The sequence below is a fragment of the Bos taurus genome, chromosome 1 (assembly GCF_002263795.3).
Source record: "Bos taurus isolate L1 Dominette 01449 registration number 42190680 breed Hereford chromosome 1, ARS-UCD2.0, whole genome shotgun sequence".
NCBI classification, from domain to species: domain Eukaryota; kingdom Metazoa; phylum Chordata; class Mammalia; order Artiodactyla; family Bovidae; genus Bos; species Bos taurus.
In genome coordinates, this window is record NC_037328.1 from 21165902 (window position 1) to 21180133 (window position 14232).

At 32.8% G+C, this 14232-nt stretch overlaps 1 protein-coding gene across 6 annotated transcripts in view; it reads right to left on the reverse strand.

Annotated features, from left to right (window-relative positions):
* Positions 1–854: 854 nt before the first annotated feature.
* Positions 855–14232, reverse strand: part of USP25 (ubiquitin specific peptidase 25) — a 161375-nt gene continuing 147997 nt past the window's right edge. For all 6 annotated transcript variants that reach the window (XM_002684646.7, XM_005201159.5, XM_005201158.5 and 3 more), the window contains 5 exons: positions 13905–13983; positions 10319–10398; positions 6070–6193; positions 1765–1960; positions 855–1459 (listed from right to left, as the gene is read on the reverse strand). In XM_002684646.7, the coding sequence (XP_002684692.2) occupies positions 1287–1459; positions 1765–1960; positions 6070–6193; positions 10319–10398; positions 13905–13983 (652 nt within the window). In that variant the 3' untranslated portion in view covers positions 855–1286. The remainder of the gene's footprint in view (positions 1460–1764; positions 1961–6069; positions 6194–10318; positions 10399–13904; positions 13984–14232) is intronic.

A 14232-nucleotide genomic window follows, 5' to 3' on the forward strand; every position in this document is an offset into this window, starting at 1 on the left:
ACATAGTATAATGATATATTTTACTATGCTGACAAAGTATCATTTATAAAGAAATTTTTATAAATTCAAAAATAGGTTGTTGGTAGCATGATTACCTTTAAAGCATTGGATTTCATTCACAATATTACTTCATTAATCTTAAATAGCAGTTCCACCTATAAAATGTTCTACAGTTTTTTTCCTTTTTGAAAAGGAAGTAAATAAATGCAGGGAAGATACTCATATAATTTCTAGTTCAACAATATCAACTTCCATTTCACAGCATTGATTAGTAGAGAACATTTGCAATTAAAGTAGTATACAATTTACAAAAATAGAATGATTATATAATGCAAACACCATCCTCCATTATGAAGAATGTGTGTGTGTATGTGTGTATGTATGTGTGTGTGTGTGTGTATATATATATATATAATATATACATATTCATAGTTCTCATAAGTTTCACTATTAAATAGCCCTTATTCAAGTACTTTTTGTTTTCTGCTATCTCTTGGAATAATCACCTTGCTATATTATATGTAAATACATTAAAAAAATTAAAGGTTAATCTAAGAAAAGGTTAAAAGTTTCAGTGTCGTTGACTTAAATATCAGCTGCTCACTTCAGTTAAAACCTGATTTGAATTCAAAACAGGTTTAGGTGCCATACTAAGTTTAACAACTTAGTCAAAAATATAGATATAATATTTAAGTATCAAATACTCAGTAAATTTCTAATGTCCTAACATTACAGCAAAATTAAAAGTCTGGATTAATCTGTTAATCACCCATAAACAATCCCCAGGAAAAAATTCATTTATATAACTAAAAAAATACACTAATATATAATATACCTGCTTACAAACACATAGGTAGCCATAAATAAAACTTTATTCTTTAATTTCATTTACAAGCTACCAAATATTATGTATTGTACACAGTGCTGAACACTTAAATGGCTATAGTCACGGAGGATCCAGACTGAATGGAAAGCTGTAGATCAAGAAAAGATAAAAGCAAAGTAATACTGTAACAGAAAAGTGGCAAAAGCATGGTTTTGCCATAATAAAATCAATCGGATTGGTAATCATACATCAGTTCTGGTTAAAACAAAGTCTGAGCGCCATGCGATTCTCAGCTTTATTGTTTGCAGTCTGGCTAAAGTCTGTAGAGTCAATTTGTCTTTTGCAGTTATTAAAATAAAAGTTAAAAATTATAGCAGCAACAAGCACACCCTGTGACAGGAAGGCAAGGGCTAAGAACTAAAAACTTTTATACAGTGTGTTCAGGGAGAGTATGTGCAGTTTATCTTCCATCAGCAGGAGTTCGACTGAGGGACAGCATGATTCGGGTAAATCGCTCACAGAGTTCGTGTGTGGAGTACGGAGGTAACTTAGGCGGCTCATGGAAACCTTTAATCTCCGTAGAACAATCAAGCAGCTTTGGCAGAAAATCTGTCAGCTTCTCTTGGAGGTTTGCTGCAAATACAAACAATCAGATATAACTAAAAACTGACAGGGAGACAAATTATCTTCAACAAGATTTATTAATTTAGAGTAGGCAGCTGGTATTTTGTTTCAAAGCATGCAAAATCATTGCCATTTAGAAGGAAGAAGTAAAGCATGAATGGCAACAGCAGTATGTACAGCTTAGTTTGTAAATAAGAAAAAAAAGTCATGTGAATGTAACAATGTCACAGAATATAAAAATGATAACTAACATCTAATTCTAACAGCTTTTAATCCCAACAACTCAGGAATCCTCTAGCATTGTTTCAACTTACATTCCATTTCTTGTCCAAGATAGGAACACCATCGATTTCTCATATCTTCCACAGCAAGTATGTCTTTCTCTTCCATTTCATCCACCAATAACAAGGGCAAAAATGGGACAATAAATTCATTCATGATAATCAGACCATTGTTTACTTCTCTATCCTCTCCAGATTCAAACAGTTCTGCAGCTTGCTCATTTAATTTCTTAATGCAATGAGAGAGAGAGAGAAAAAAAACAGGTTTGTTTCTTTTTTCAATTAAGTAAAAATATCTCAGAATAATGAAGGCAACATAATAAGCATGTTTGCAAACATTAATAGAACAAATGGAAATTAGAAAAAGCAACCTTAGCTTATTGAGCGAGCAAAGTTCCTTAGAAAAGGATATGCATGTTACTATAGAAATAAGAGTAAAAAAAAAAAGTCAGAGAAATAGTGTTGTCATGTTTTTAAAGTTCATATTCAGTTTATTTTACTTTGATCATCACTATAGGAACCATTTTTAAATTAATTGTCCAGAGGTGAATTACCCCAACTCTAAAATATGATAAGCAATCAAAGTAATTTTAAAAGCAAAGAAATTCAGATTCTATACTAATTCTGAAAAACTCATCTTTTCCATAAATGTCAACTGAACAGGGACTGTTATATTTCTTGATACAAAAATATAAAGGTAATCAATTAAATCATTTATTTCTTCAAAATATTCTTACTCAGTACATGCCATGTGCCAGAAACTGCTTTAGTTGCAGGGGTACCCAAATGATTAATAAGAAAACTCTCATGGAGCTTACAATCTGTTACAATACAGGGATCAGTAACATTTTCTCTGTAAAGGACAAGACAGGAAATAGTTTAGGCTCTGAGGGCTATATAGTCTATGTTGCAATAGTCTATGTTAACATTGTTGCACCAAGACAGTCATATGTAAATGACTGGGCAGGGCTATGTTTCAGTAAAACTTCATTTATAAAAACAAGTGGCAGGCTGGAGCAGAGGCCAAGCATGCTGACATCTAATTAAATAGAAGAAAGAAATCCATGAGATGAGAAATACAGACATGGGAGATAGAAAAAAGACACAGGGATGCTGCTGCTAAGTCGCTTCAGTCGTGTCCGACTCTGTGCGACCCCAGAGACGACAGCCCACCAGACTCCCCAGTCCCTGGGATTCTCCAGGCAAGAACACTGGAGTGGGTTGCCATTAGACTTAAAACACTTTTTTAAATTGGAGGATAATTGCTCTAACAATGTTGTGTATGTGAATGAGCTGTAAGAATACATATATCCCCTCCATCAGGAGCCTCCCTCCCACCTGCCCGTAAGACGTTTATGTCTGAAATCTCACGTTTACAGAATGAAAAGTATGATTTTTAAATAATCTTCGTATTTTAAGAATAATTTAAATTATAAAAATCATATTATTTCTTAGGTTTATGACATTCTTGTGCAATTCATCTTGACTTTGTAAAAGCTTATGCTAAAAGTCCAATTCAGCCACTAAGTAATTATCTAACAGTCAGCAGACAACTAATTGCCTAGCTTCAGCTTCTTTATATGAAAAATGGCATACTATATAACCTTCCTCACATAGTGGCTAAGAGGATTAAACTAGATAAGCCTGTAAGTGTATAGTGTAATTTTTACAATTTGCATTCAAAGATATTATTATTCTGAATTTGATATTATGTTTACTAAATCAAAACAGATCCTAGAAACAACTTAAGCATAGTTATGTCCAAAGCCAGCCTTATTCATCCTCTTCAGAGTCCCCAAAGCCAAAGACAGAACAGAACTAGTAAGTCATGAGGCTTTAATGCCTCTATTTTCTTCTTCCCACTCATCTAATCGTTACCGATCATCTCCTTTACCATTTACATAACTTCTCTTTCATACTGTACCTCTTAGAGACTCTTCCTCTTTTCCCTATCTTTCCTAGGGTTCTTTGTTTCAATCTTTACTCCATTCCAGTCCATATTCAAGTATACTACTGCCAGAATTATTTTCTAAAAACAAAACTGATTATGCCCAATTTATTCCAACTTTACAACCAACTCATGAGAATGGTGCATAAGCTTCTACACAGTTTGACATCAACAAACACTGTTGGCTTCATCACTTTCACCTAAACTTGCTCCTCATAACTAAGCCACAATAGACTTATCTTCATTTTCTGTTGTACACTCTCCATGTCTTTTCATATGATATTCCTTTGTCTAGAATTTCTTGCCCCTTCTATACAAGGCACAAAATGCCTATTTATACATCAGGATACAGATCAGTGTTTATCTTATTTCTTAAGCTTCTCTCCAACAATTCCAAACATACTATGTTGTGTATTTCTCACAACAATACTTATTCTGAAATATAAAAATTACTTGTATACATCTCTCACCAGATTGAATTCTCTTAGGATATAATAATGGCTCTTATCTTTGTATCCCTCAGAATCTGATACTCAGTAAATTCTCAAAAAAAGCAAAACAAAAAAAAAAAACTAAAAAAGGAAAAAAGAAAACACCTAAAAGGAACACTAAAATTCTCTTGAAGCTTCATTTAAATTCCTATATGAAACAATATATGCAGCTGGCTTACTAATATAAAATGATAAACACTGTTTACCATAATATAAACACTGTCTACCATTATGGTAGACAGTATTTTAGTTGTGTTTATGTTTAAAAGAGGTTTACCAAAATATTTCAATATTCCAACACTGCAAAGTTTTACATTAAAAAGTGCTTTGATTCATTCAATGCATGAATTATGAACCTGAATATAATTCAGATCTTCCTTCTTGGGCATTGATTAAAAACCTTTTGAAACTGACCATATTAAGAATGGGATTCCCTGGTGGCTCAGAGGTAAAGAATCTGCATGCCAATGCAGGAGATGCAGGTTTGATCCCTGGGTCGGGAAGATACCTTGGAGAAGGAAATGGCAACACATGCCAGTATTCTTGCCTGCAGAATTCCATAGACAGAGGAGCCTGGCGGGCTACAGTCTACAGGGTCACAAGAGAGTCAGACATGACTTAATGACTAAAGAACAACAAATTAAGAATATCATCCTTGATGGATACAAACCATCAATAATTAAAGTCTTAAAACATATTCAAATGCAATAAAATCAGCTAAGAGAAAAATAACAAAATCACAGGCTTCTACTGTTGCCATTCAAAAATTCTGAAGACATAATGCAGACTACAATTAACATATACTTCGGATTTCTTTGGAAGGAATGATGCTAAAGCTGAAACTCCAGTACTTTGGCCACCTCATGCGAAGAGTTGACTTATTGGAAAAGACTCTGATGCTGAGAGGGATTGGGGGCAGGAGGAGAAGGGGACGACAGAGGATGAGATGGCTGGATGGCATCACTGACTCGATGAACCTGAGTCTGAGTGAACTCTGGGAGTTGGTGATGGACAGGGAGGCCTGCTGTGCTGCGATTCATGGGGTCGCAAAGAGTCGGACACGACTGAGTGACTGAACTGAACTGAACACAGTTCTACTGAAAGAAAACATTTCAGAAAACCTACTGAAAGTCTTTTTAAAGTACATGTAAACCAAGTAACCTATATTGGCTTAAAAATGATATACTCTTGCATACCTTTATGTATTTTATAGAAAAAAAAATGACTTAGAGGTTCACAATCTATAGTCACGTTAATAGCTAAATGAAATCCAATCATAAAAAGTATAAAGATGGAATTTGTGGTTTTACATTAAAGATAAGCAAAGTCAAGAAACATTAACAAAATATTCTAGATATCCAGAAAGTAAACTGGTGGGGAAAAAGAACTGCTGAAAATATTTAAGTTCATAACAACAATATTTAAGCACATACACAGTAAAAATACTTGAGGAAAAAATTTCAATGACCAAATGGAAAAAAACTTCATATTACAATGAATTATTTAACATTATGTACACCAAATATACTCTTTAAAAAAACAGAAAAATCTATTCTTTTTCTGGAGTAATAATAATGATAATTTATCATATCATTCAGCACCTCTTCTGCATCAAAAAAGGGAATGGTAGAATGAGAAGAAATCTAGATATAAAAATTAATTATTCTGATCTCATTTTAAGAACATTTCTTATTTATCATCTGTAAAATTTAAGATTCTTAAAGAAGAAGGGATAAAGGATTGAGTGTATTCTCCCACCTCAAGGAAGTAGACCCAGAAGACAGACATCATCACGACAATTACGCCATCAGAATTTATAGTCATTTACATGAGTCTAAAACATTGCTCAATGTAAAACAATATGATAGAGTAAACACACACTGTGTGCCTTCAACTTACTAGTAAACATTCTCTTCTATAATGTGATATCAATTCTTCATCATGTCCTCTGTATGGGCCTCTGGACAACAGTTCTTTGTTATTCTGATAAGCACAGATAAGGAAGAGCAAGGAATCTATATAACTTAAAAAAAAGAAGTACAGCATCAGTATTTTATTTTTGTAAAAGAAGGGCAACTACAATTACAAAACATTTTTAAGTATTTACATTTTAAGTATATTTACATTTTGATTATCTAGATCAACATTAAAATAAAACATCTGATGATACATTGTATGCCTGAGTATCTCTAGAGCAACAGCTCATATGAAGCTAGTAGACAGTTGTTTTAAAACTAAAACAAAGAAAAAAAACAAAAAAAATTGAGCTAGAAAGTTAGAAAAAACTGGGAGAAAAAGGCCAAACTGATTAATTCAGAGAGTCCCTTGTCTTCTTTGCTAATTCTTTCCATTTAGATTCAAAATTAACACTGACGTGAAAGTCAACAGTCTACTTTTTTAGCAACACCATGACATTTTGTTTGAGGGACTGATCAGGTTACTTATCACAAACATCATTTGATTCATTAAATGACTATTTTTAGTCACTTTTTTTTTTTTTCCCCTATGGGAGGGCACAGTTCCAGTCATTGAGAAAAATTAACAGAGAGTAGAATATCCAAAAGAGCTGGGTGAAGTAGAAAAGGAAAAAATGCTTCCAAATCTGGGAAATCTAGTGGAATACAAACAAACACTAACATAAAAGGCAGACAGGGTTAAGCCTTTGTTTAATATTTAATATTGCTATAACTCTAGACCTTATGAAGTTCAAACTAAGTTTTAAAAAGGGAATATGACACAAATATTTCAGTATAGTATTTGGCTCTAAAATGATTATCCCTCCTCTAACATGCTGTAGGACAAATATATACAGTTGTATATCTGTATGGGCTTCCCTGGTGGCCCAGTGGTAAAGAATCTGCCTGCAATAAGGAGACACAGGTTTGATCCCTGGGTCAGGAATATCCCCTGTAGGAGGGCATGGCAACCCACCTATTCTTGCCTGGGGAATCCCATAGACAGAGGAGCCTGGTGGGCTACAGTTTACGGTGTCACAAATGAGTCGGACTTTACTTAGTGACTAAAACAACAATAGTATATTTATATAACTGAAATATGAAAAATGTTTTAAGATGATACCGCCTATGAGCCAATTTTTCTACTCATAGCATATCTTACAAATTCTGAAAAATGCAACATCCTAAGAAGTGAAATGCTGTACAGAAACAATATTTTATAACTCTTTAAGTAATACTGCCCATCATTGTTACTGTTTGTTAATTTCAGGTGCTCAGACACAAAAAAGTCAATGAATGATACAGTCCAAACGTTAAATGCAGAATTATGGGGAAATAAACATGCTCATTCATGACAAATCAAATTACACATCTGAAACTACTTCATTAAACATATGTTCTTTTAAATATTTTTTGAAAACAGCTTTTCCCAGGGATTTGTTTTTGCTTAAATTTAGGGCATGAAATCTTATTTTGAAATAATATGGGTACAGTCTCAGCTAAAGCTTTTTTTGTTTAGAGAGTGACAATAGTATTAAACGCTGTCTTGTGCCACTAAGTTGAATTAGTCTGCTCGCACATCTACCTTTCCTTTTACAGCCATTAAGTTCCCAGCTGAAAGGTTTCCCTGGAATGGCATCCATATCTGGCATTCTAGACCTGAGTCATCTCTCTGAGAATAGCTCTGAAACCATGAACTTATTCCAATTTTCTAGTGAAGTACACAGAATGTTCCACATTTTATCAGCCTTTAAAGTGCTTTCATTTCAAGTAAATTAGAATAAAATTCAGCAGTCCAGTTAACAAAATCTTATTTAAGATAAAATAAGACTATGTAGCCTGGTAGATTCTCTTTAATTTTCATTTTTACTGCTGTAAAATTATGGTTCCTAAAAACATGATTTCATTTCACTACTCATAACAATAGCCCATTAATAAATATTTAATTTATGGCTTTCAAGTGCTATGTTTTAATTAAAAAAAAAAGGTTGACAGAGCATTTTGCCAGCATCTTATATACTGCTAGTTATGGTAACCGCTACATTTGTGGTATAATTAACATTTCTTTTTACAAAATTTGATAAATATTATTTGCCACAACCACTAATTTCCTAATGTTCCTTGATATTTCCAATTTAATAATAAAAATTTGCCATGATAAGAATATTCATTTTACCAATAAGAATATATTTAAGATTAAGTAAATTATGAAATTTAAAGACAATTTATTTAAGTCCTTTAACAAATGCTAGCTCAGAAAAGCTAATGCAGAAGTGATGCAGAGAGCAAGGGAAAAAGTTTCATCTTTTTAGTTCTTACTGAGATAACGAATACACTTTGTCCTTTTCTTATTTCATTAAATAATATAAGAACACAGAGGCCTTTATTTCAATTTTTCTCTCCCTAGTCAGCTGTGTGACCTTGGCAAAGTTATTGTATCACTTTGGAGCCTAGTTTATCTGTTAAATGGAAAAGCCTTTTACACATGCTATTCTATTGTAAGGGTATATTAATATTTTTCTTAGAAACCTTAATCTCTAAAATCCTAAAGCAAATTAGAATATTCCTATTAAAGAAATAAAATGTTGGCCAAAATATGATTTTATAAAAGAGAGCTATTGATCAAAATATTTTCTACTTCAGCTGACCAAAGTGAATTATCTTAGAAGTACACAATCACTAGGACTTTAGTAATTTGTCTCCAAGTATTAACATCACTTTCTACTTTGCTACTTTTGTGTGTTAACTTTTAAGATTTCGATGGCATTGTGCTTGGTCCAATGAACAGAGGGGCACTGTTCAATCGAACTTCCTGCAGTAATGGAAGTGGTGTGTCTGTGCTGGCCAAAACAGCAGCCATTAGTCACATGTGACTACCGGGCATCTGAAACGTGGCTAGTATGACTGAGAAACTGAAAAGTTTTAAAAATTTTAATTAAATTAAATTGTTCTACATGGCTCGTTAGCCACCATCTTGTACAGCATAGTTCTAGAAGTAATACTCCATGCTGGCATTTAAAAAAATAGCATTAGTACTTCTAGTGGAGGTAAAATACACAATAAAAAAGAAAAAAAAAAGAAATCAATATCCTTTTTACTTGGTGGCAATATTACAGGGCATTTGAAACATGGCACTTAAAAAATCCTTAGTCAAGTAAATTAATGTTGAAGGACATGAATTAAATACATGGATAATAAATAAATGCAATATGTTAATAATCTATAGTGCTCAATAAATCAATATGAAGCCTTTCTTCTCAGTAACAATAACAATTTGATAAGTAGAAATTCCTTTAAAATCACCTGTAATTTGTATGGGAAGCAATCTAAAATATTTACAGTTGCAATATTTAGAAGACAAGAGATCAGTTTTCTAAAGATATATTTTTTACAGTACCTGGAATTTCAGAAAAAGAGACACATTAGAAACATTTGCTAATTTGCAATCAAGATTAAACTCAGAAAGAACAGGAAAAAGGCTAGTGACAGGAAGGTGGATGTGACTACAAAGAATTCCATTTGCTGGCTACCAGCTGCTTTGAAAGTGAACATGAACATTGCTCAGTCACGTCTGACTCTTTGCGACCCCACGGACTGTAGTCCATGGAATTCTCCAGGCCAGAATACTGGAGTGGGTAGCCTTCTCCTTCTCCAGGGGATCTTCCCAACCCAGGGATCGAACCCAGGTCTTCTGCAGTGCAGGCGGATTCTTTACCATCTGAGCTGCAAGGGAAGCCCAAGAATACTGGAGTGAGGAGCCTATCCCTTCTCCAGCAGATCTTCCTGACCTAGCAATTGAACCAGGGTCTCCTGCACTGCAGGCAGATTCTTTACCAGATGAGCCACAAGGAAGGCCCAGGGAAGGAACCAGCTGCTTTGGTCCCTAGCAAATCTAGGCTTCGATCTAATCCTATTTCTTTCTAAACTTCAACAGTAGTGTCTGAGAGCTGATAAAATCAATGACAATAATGCTAACTTTACAAATTTAATTTCAAATGGAAAATACATTGTATATGGGGTATATAGGAATTCTTTGTATTAACTTTGCAATTTGCAATTATAAATTTAAGACAGTTGTAAAATAAAGTTTGTTGAAAATATATATTGTGAATAAAATCTTTTCAAGAGATGAAATCACATCTGAATAGAATACAAGAATTAAGCTTTTATCATGTGTGTCCATTTTGCCTTACCTTTCTCTTTGAAAATTTTCTAGCCCAATAATGAGATACATGGTTGTTTCCCTGAATTTTCTATAATCCTGATGCCACTCCTGTAGGTGAAAGAATATTAAAAGTATATAGATATTAAAACTACAATGAAAACTACTTACAAATACATTTTATGATAACTACTTGAACTAACAGAAGCAAAGAGTTCAAAATTGAAGATAAACTAGATCTAAATCGACTTTAATTTCTTACATACAAACCTGTCAGTGTAAAGATAAAGGTAAAAATTGTAGACACTGATGAGAGAAATTAAACAATCTCACTAGAAGATAGCAGAACTAAAAGGCAAGATAATCAATAGGTAGGCCATTTGTCTATCAAAAATTCTTCAGTGTAAAAGTTTATTAAGATATTATCAGAGAATATTTGGGGTGCATATATCTTTTCGAATTTCTGTTTTCAATTTTTTCCAGACATATACTCAGGAGAGAATTGCTGGATTATGTATTTTTTTGAGGAACCTCCATCGTGTTACCCATGGGGAGAGGAAAAGGAGGAGGAGCACAGTACAAGTACAGAATTAGAAAATGTAAAGTATGTATAAAATAGATAAGCAACAAGGACATATTGTACAGCACAGGGAATTATAGCTATTTTCTTGTAATACCTTTTAATAAAGTATTATCTGTAAACGTACTGAACGACTATGCTGTACACCTGAAACTAACATAATGTAAAGCAGCAACACTACATTTTAAAAAATATTATTATAGACCTCATCACATTGAATGTAGAAGGTAAATGAAGCTAATTAATAGGAATCAAAGCTTGAAGACTGTTATCTGAAACAGAGTTTTAAGGAAATGAAACAAAAATAAGAAATATTGTAATAAATTTAACCTTTTAATTTTGCAAAATTTGTGATAAATTTTAAATGTGGTTGCTAAGTAGTCTTTTCAACTGAGATATGGTAAAAAAGACAGAAGCATTTCACAGCCCCTCTCCAAAACACCCACAATTATTGAGCATGTCATATAACAAAATGATTCAGAACTCACAATCTACAATTCTAGAAAACAATTTTTTTAAACAAATTAAGATTTTTTTACTTAATAAAAATTGATTCAAGGAAAATCATAACTAAAATTCAAAATATGATTAACCTAAAAGAGATAGTGATGATAAAAATGTGAAAGCTTTTATACACGTTATTGTAAATAAATGAAAGTAAGGTACATATAGGCCAGTTACTAGCCAATTATTGATATATTCTCCTTGAATAGAAATAATTTTAATGTAAAAAGACAAAATTTTCATACTATTGAAAGTGACAGTGTTGGTCTGAGTGTTGGTCACTCGGTCCTATCTGACTCTTTGCAACCCCATGGACTGTAACCCACCAGTCTTCTCTGTCCATGGAATTCTCCTGGCAAGTATACTGGAGTGGGTTGCCATTCCCTTCTCCAGGGGATCTTCCTGACTTGGGGATCAAATATGGATCTTCTGCACTGCAGGCAGATTTCTTTACCAACTGAGCCACCCGGGATAGAAGACATTAATAACAAATAAAGGTAAAATTTATCTTTAAGCATAAAGTTAGCTTTTCTGGGGGAAGTATTCAAATTGCCATTCTGTTATCATTAGATTCACCTTAGAAGTTTTCAGTAGGTAACTTCTTCTTTAAAGGGTTAGACAATAAATACTTTAGGCTTCGCAGGCCATGCAGTCTCTGTTGTAGTTACTCAACTCTGTGGTTGTAGTGTGAAAGTGCTTATATTCAATATCTAAACAAATGGCTTGTGTTCCAATAAAACTTTATTTATGAAAGCAAGTGATGAGCTGGATTTGGTTTGCAGGCAAAGGACTACTGATGGGTGACTCAGAGCAAGACAAAGAAATATGGGATATACAAAATCCAAAAACATGTCATGTAAATACCTGTAAGATTTAGTGGCTCTGCAATTAGAAAAAACATGAGAAATTTTCAGAATAAAAATATACAGAATCCAATCTGATGAAGCAAACTGGTGGAGGGACTACAGAAGCAAATAACAATTAAAATCAAGTCCATGTAACTTGAATCTTGGAGACAAAGGCAGAATTAGCAACCAATCTGCCTGTATCTCTGACATGTATTGTGTGTCCATTTTTTTTGTGGCTATGTTCCCAGATTTTCTATTTTGCCTTATAATTCAAATTTATCCATTCTTATAATATTATTATTATAAAGTATAAAAGTTAAGATAGCTTATATTGATTTCAAGTGAAAATAACCTTCCTACCTTGTTCTACAAAAATGCTGAGTCCAGAATGTTTGCATTTCCATAAAATTTTTGAATCACTTATTAAGCTCCATAAAACAACTTGCTAGAAGTTTGTTAGAAACCGAACAGTTTCAATAAACCATTCTGTGGAAAACTGACATCTTTACAACACCAAATTTTCCAAACTCAATACATAAATCCATTTACTTAGGTCTTCTTTATGACATCTCCTAAAATTATGCACATCTTTTATTAAATCTGCTTTCAGGTACACCATCATTTTGGATATTATCTAAAATGGTGTCATTTTAAAGAATTTCTATCTGAATATTTGCTACTGGTATAAAGAAATAAAACTGATATTTGACATAGATTTGTATTTTACAAAGCTCTCTTATTATCTTTATTTATCTCCAATAAATTTATCTGTAGCTTTTTCTTTTCTATATATAAAACATCTGCAAATAACGAGCTTTGTTTCTTCTTTTGCAATCTCTTACTTTTTGCTTTATTTTTATTGTCTTACTGTACTGCTTAAACTTCCAGTACAGTGTTGAATAGAACTGCCATACATTCCTGTCTTTTTCTTGATCATAAAAGGAAAGTTTTCAATGTTCAGATTTCAATATAATTTTTATGGTAATTCTGTTAGTTTTTGTTTTTCACGACACTCTTCAGTAGACCAAAATAGTTACCTTGTATTCCAGGTTAGTTAAGAGTTTTGATCAAAAATGAAAGTTTTTCTGTATCCTTCCTTTTATCTGTTAAATGTAGTGAATTATACTAATTGTTTAAGGGAATATAAAGTAATCAGGTTTGCAAACGCCACCAATCACTAATCAAAGGCACTCATGAATGCAAATTAAAATTTATTCATGTAAAAATTTTTGGAAAAACAATGTAGAAAGTTAAACTTAAAAATTTGACAAAATACTAGGTGTTTGAATTGGTAACTTAATTTTAAAGCCAAAGTTAACACAAAGAGAATTTTGTGCACAAAAAGTAGCACAAGCACAATACAAATGCTCACGTGAGTGCTCTCCCTCATACAACACTGTCCAATAATGACAAATACATAAGGCATACAATGACTGAAACAAATTTTTAACTTCCCCTCAAAATATATATATGAAGCAAAGAAAACGTATAGCATGGCTTCACTGTAAAACAGCATTTAAGAACGTAGGTTCTGCTAACCAAGTTGTGACATGAAGCTATGATAACCTCAGGCAGGTTACTTCACCCCTTCATGATGAATTTTTTCACGTGACTATTAGCTATACTGAAATGAAAGATTACTGAACTAAAGAATTCCTCAATCAACCTCCCAAAAGGCACATTACCTCATACTCCTCCATGTTTACTTCTTCAGGTTTTATCATTTCAATTTTGGCTTGAGCAACTTTCATTATGTTGTGACACCTTCAAATAAAAGAAAAAATATTTCTAAATCAAAAGCAAAATCCATAAAAACTTAAAAAAAATATTTTTGTTTTATGCAAAATTAAACTACCCAACACATATGAAAATGAAATCCACTATCACTGTGCAGTATTTTCGAGGAAACAAATTTCAAATAACTTAAGTGAAAAATCTGTTGTTTTGGACAATACTGGATATTTACCAAGTATATAAAGATGACAGAAGCAATCATTCTAATTCATCATGTTA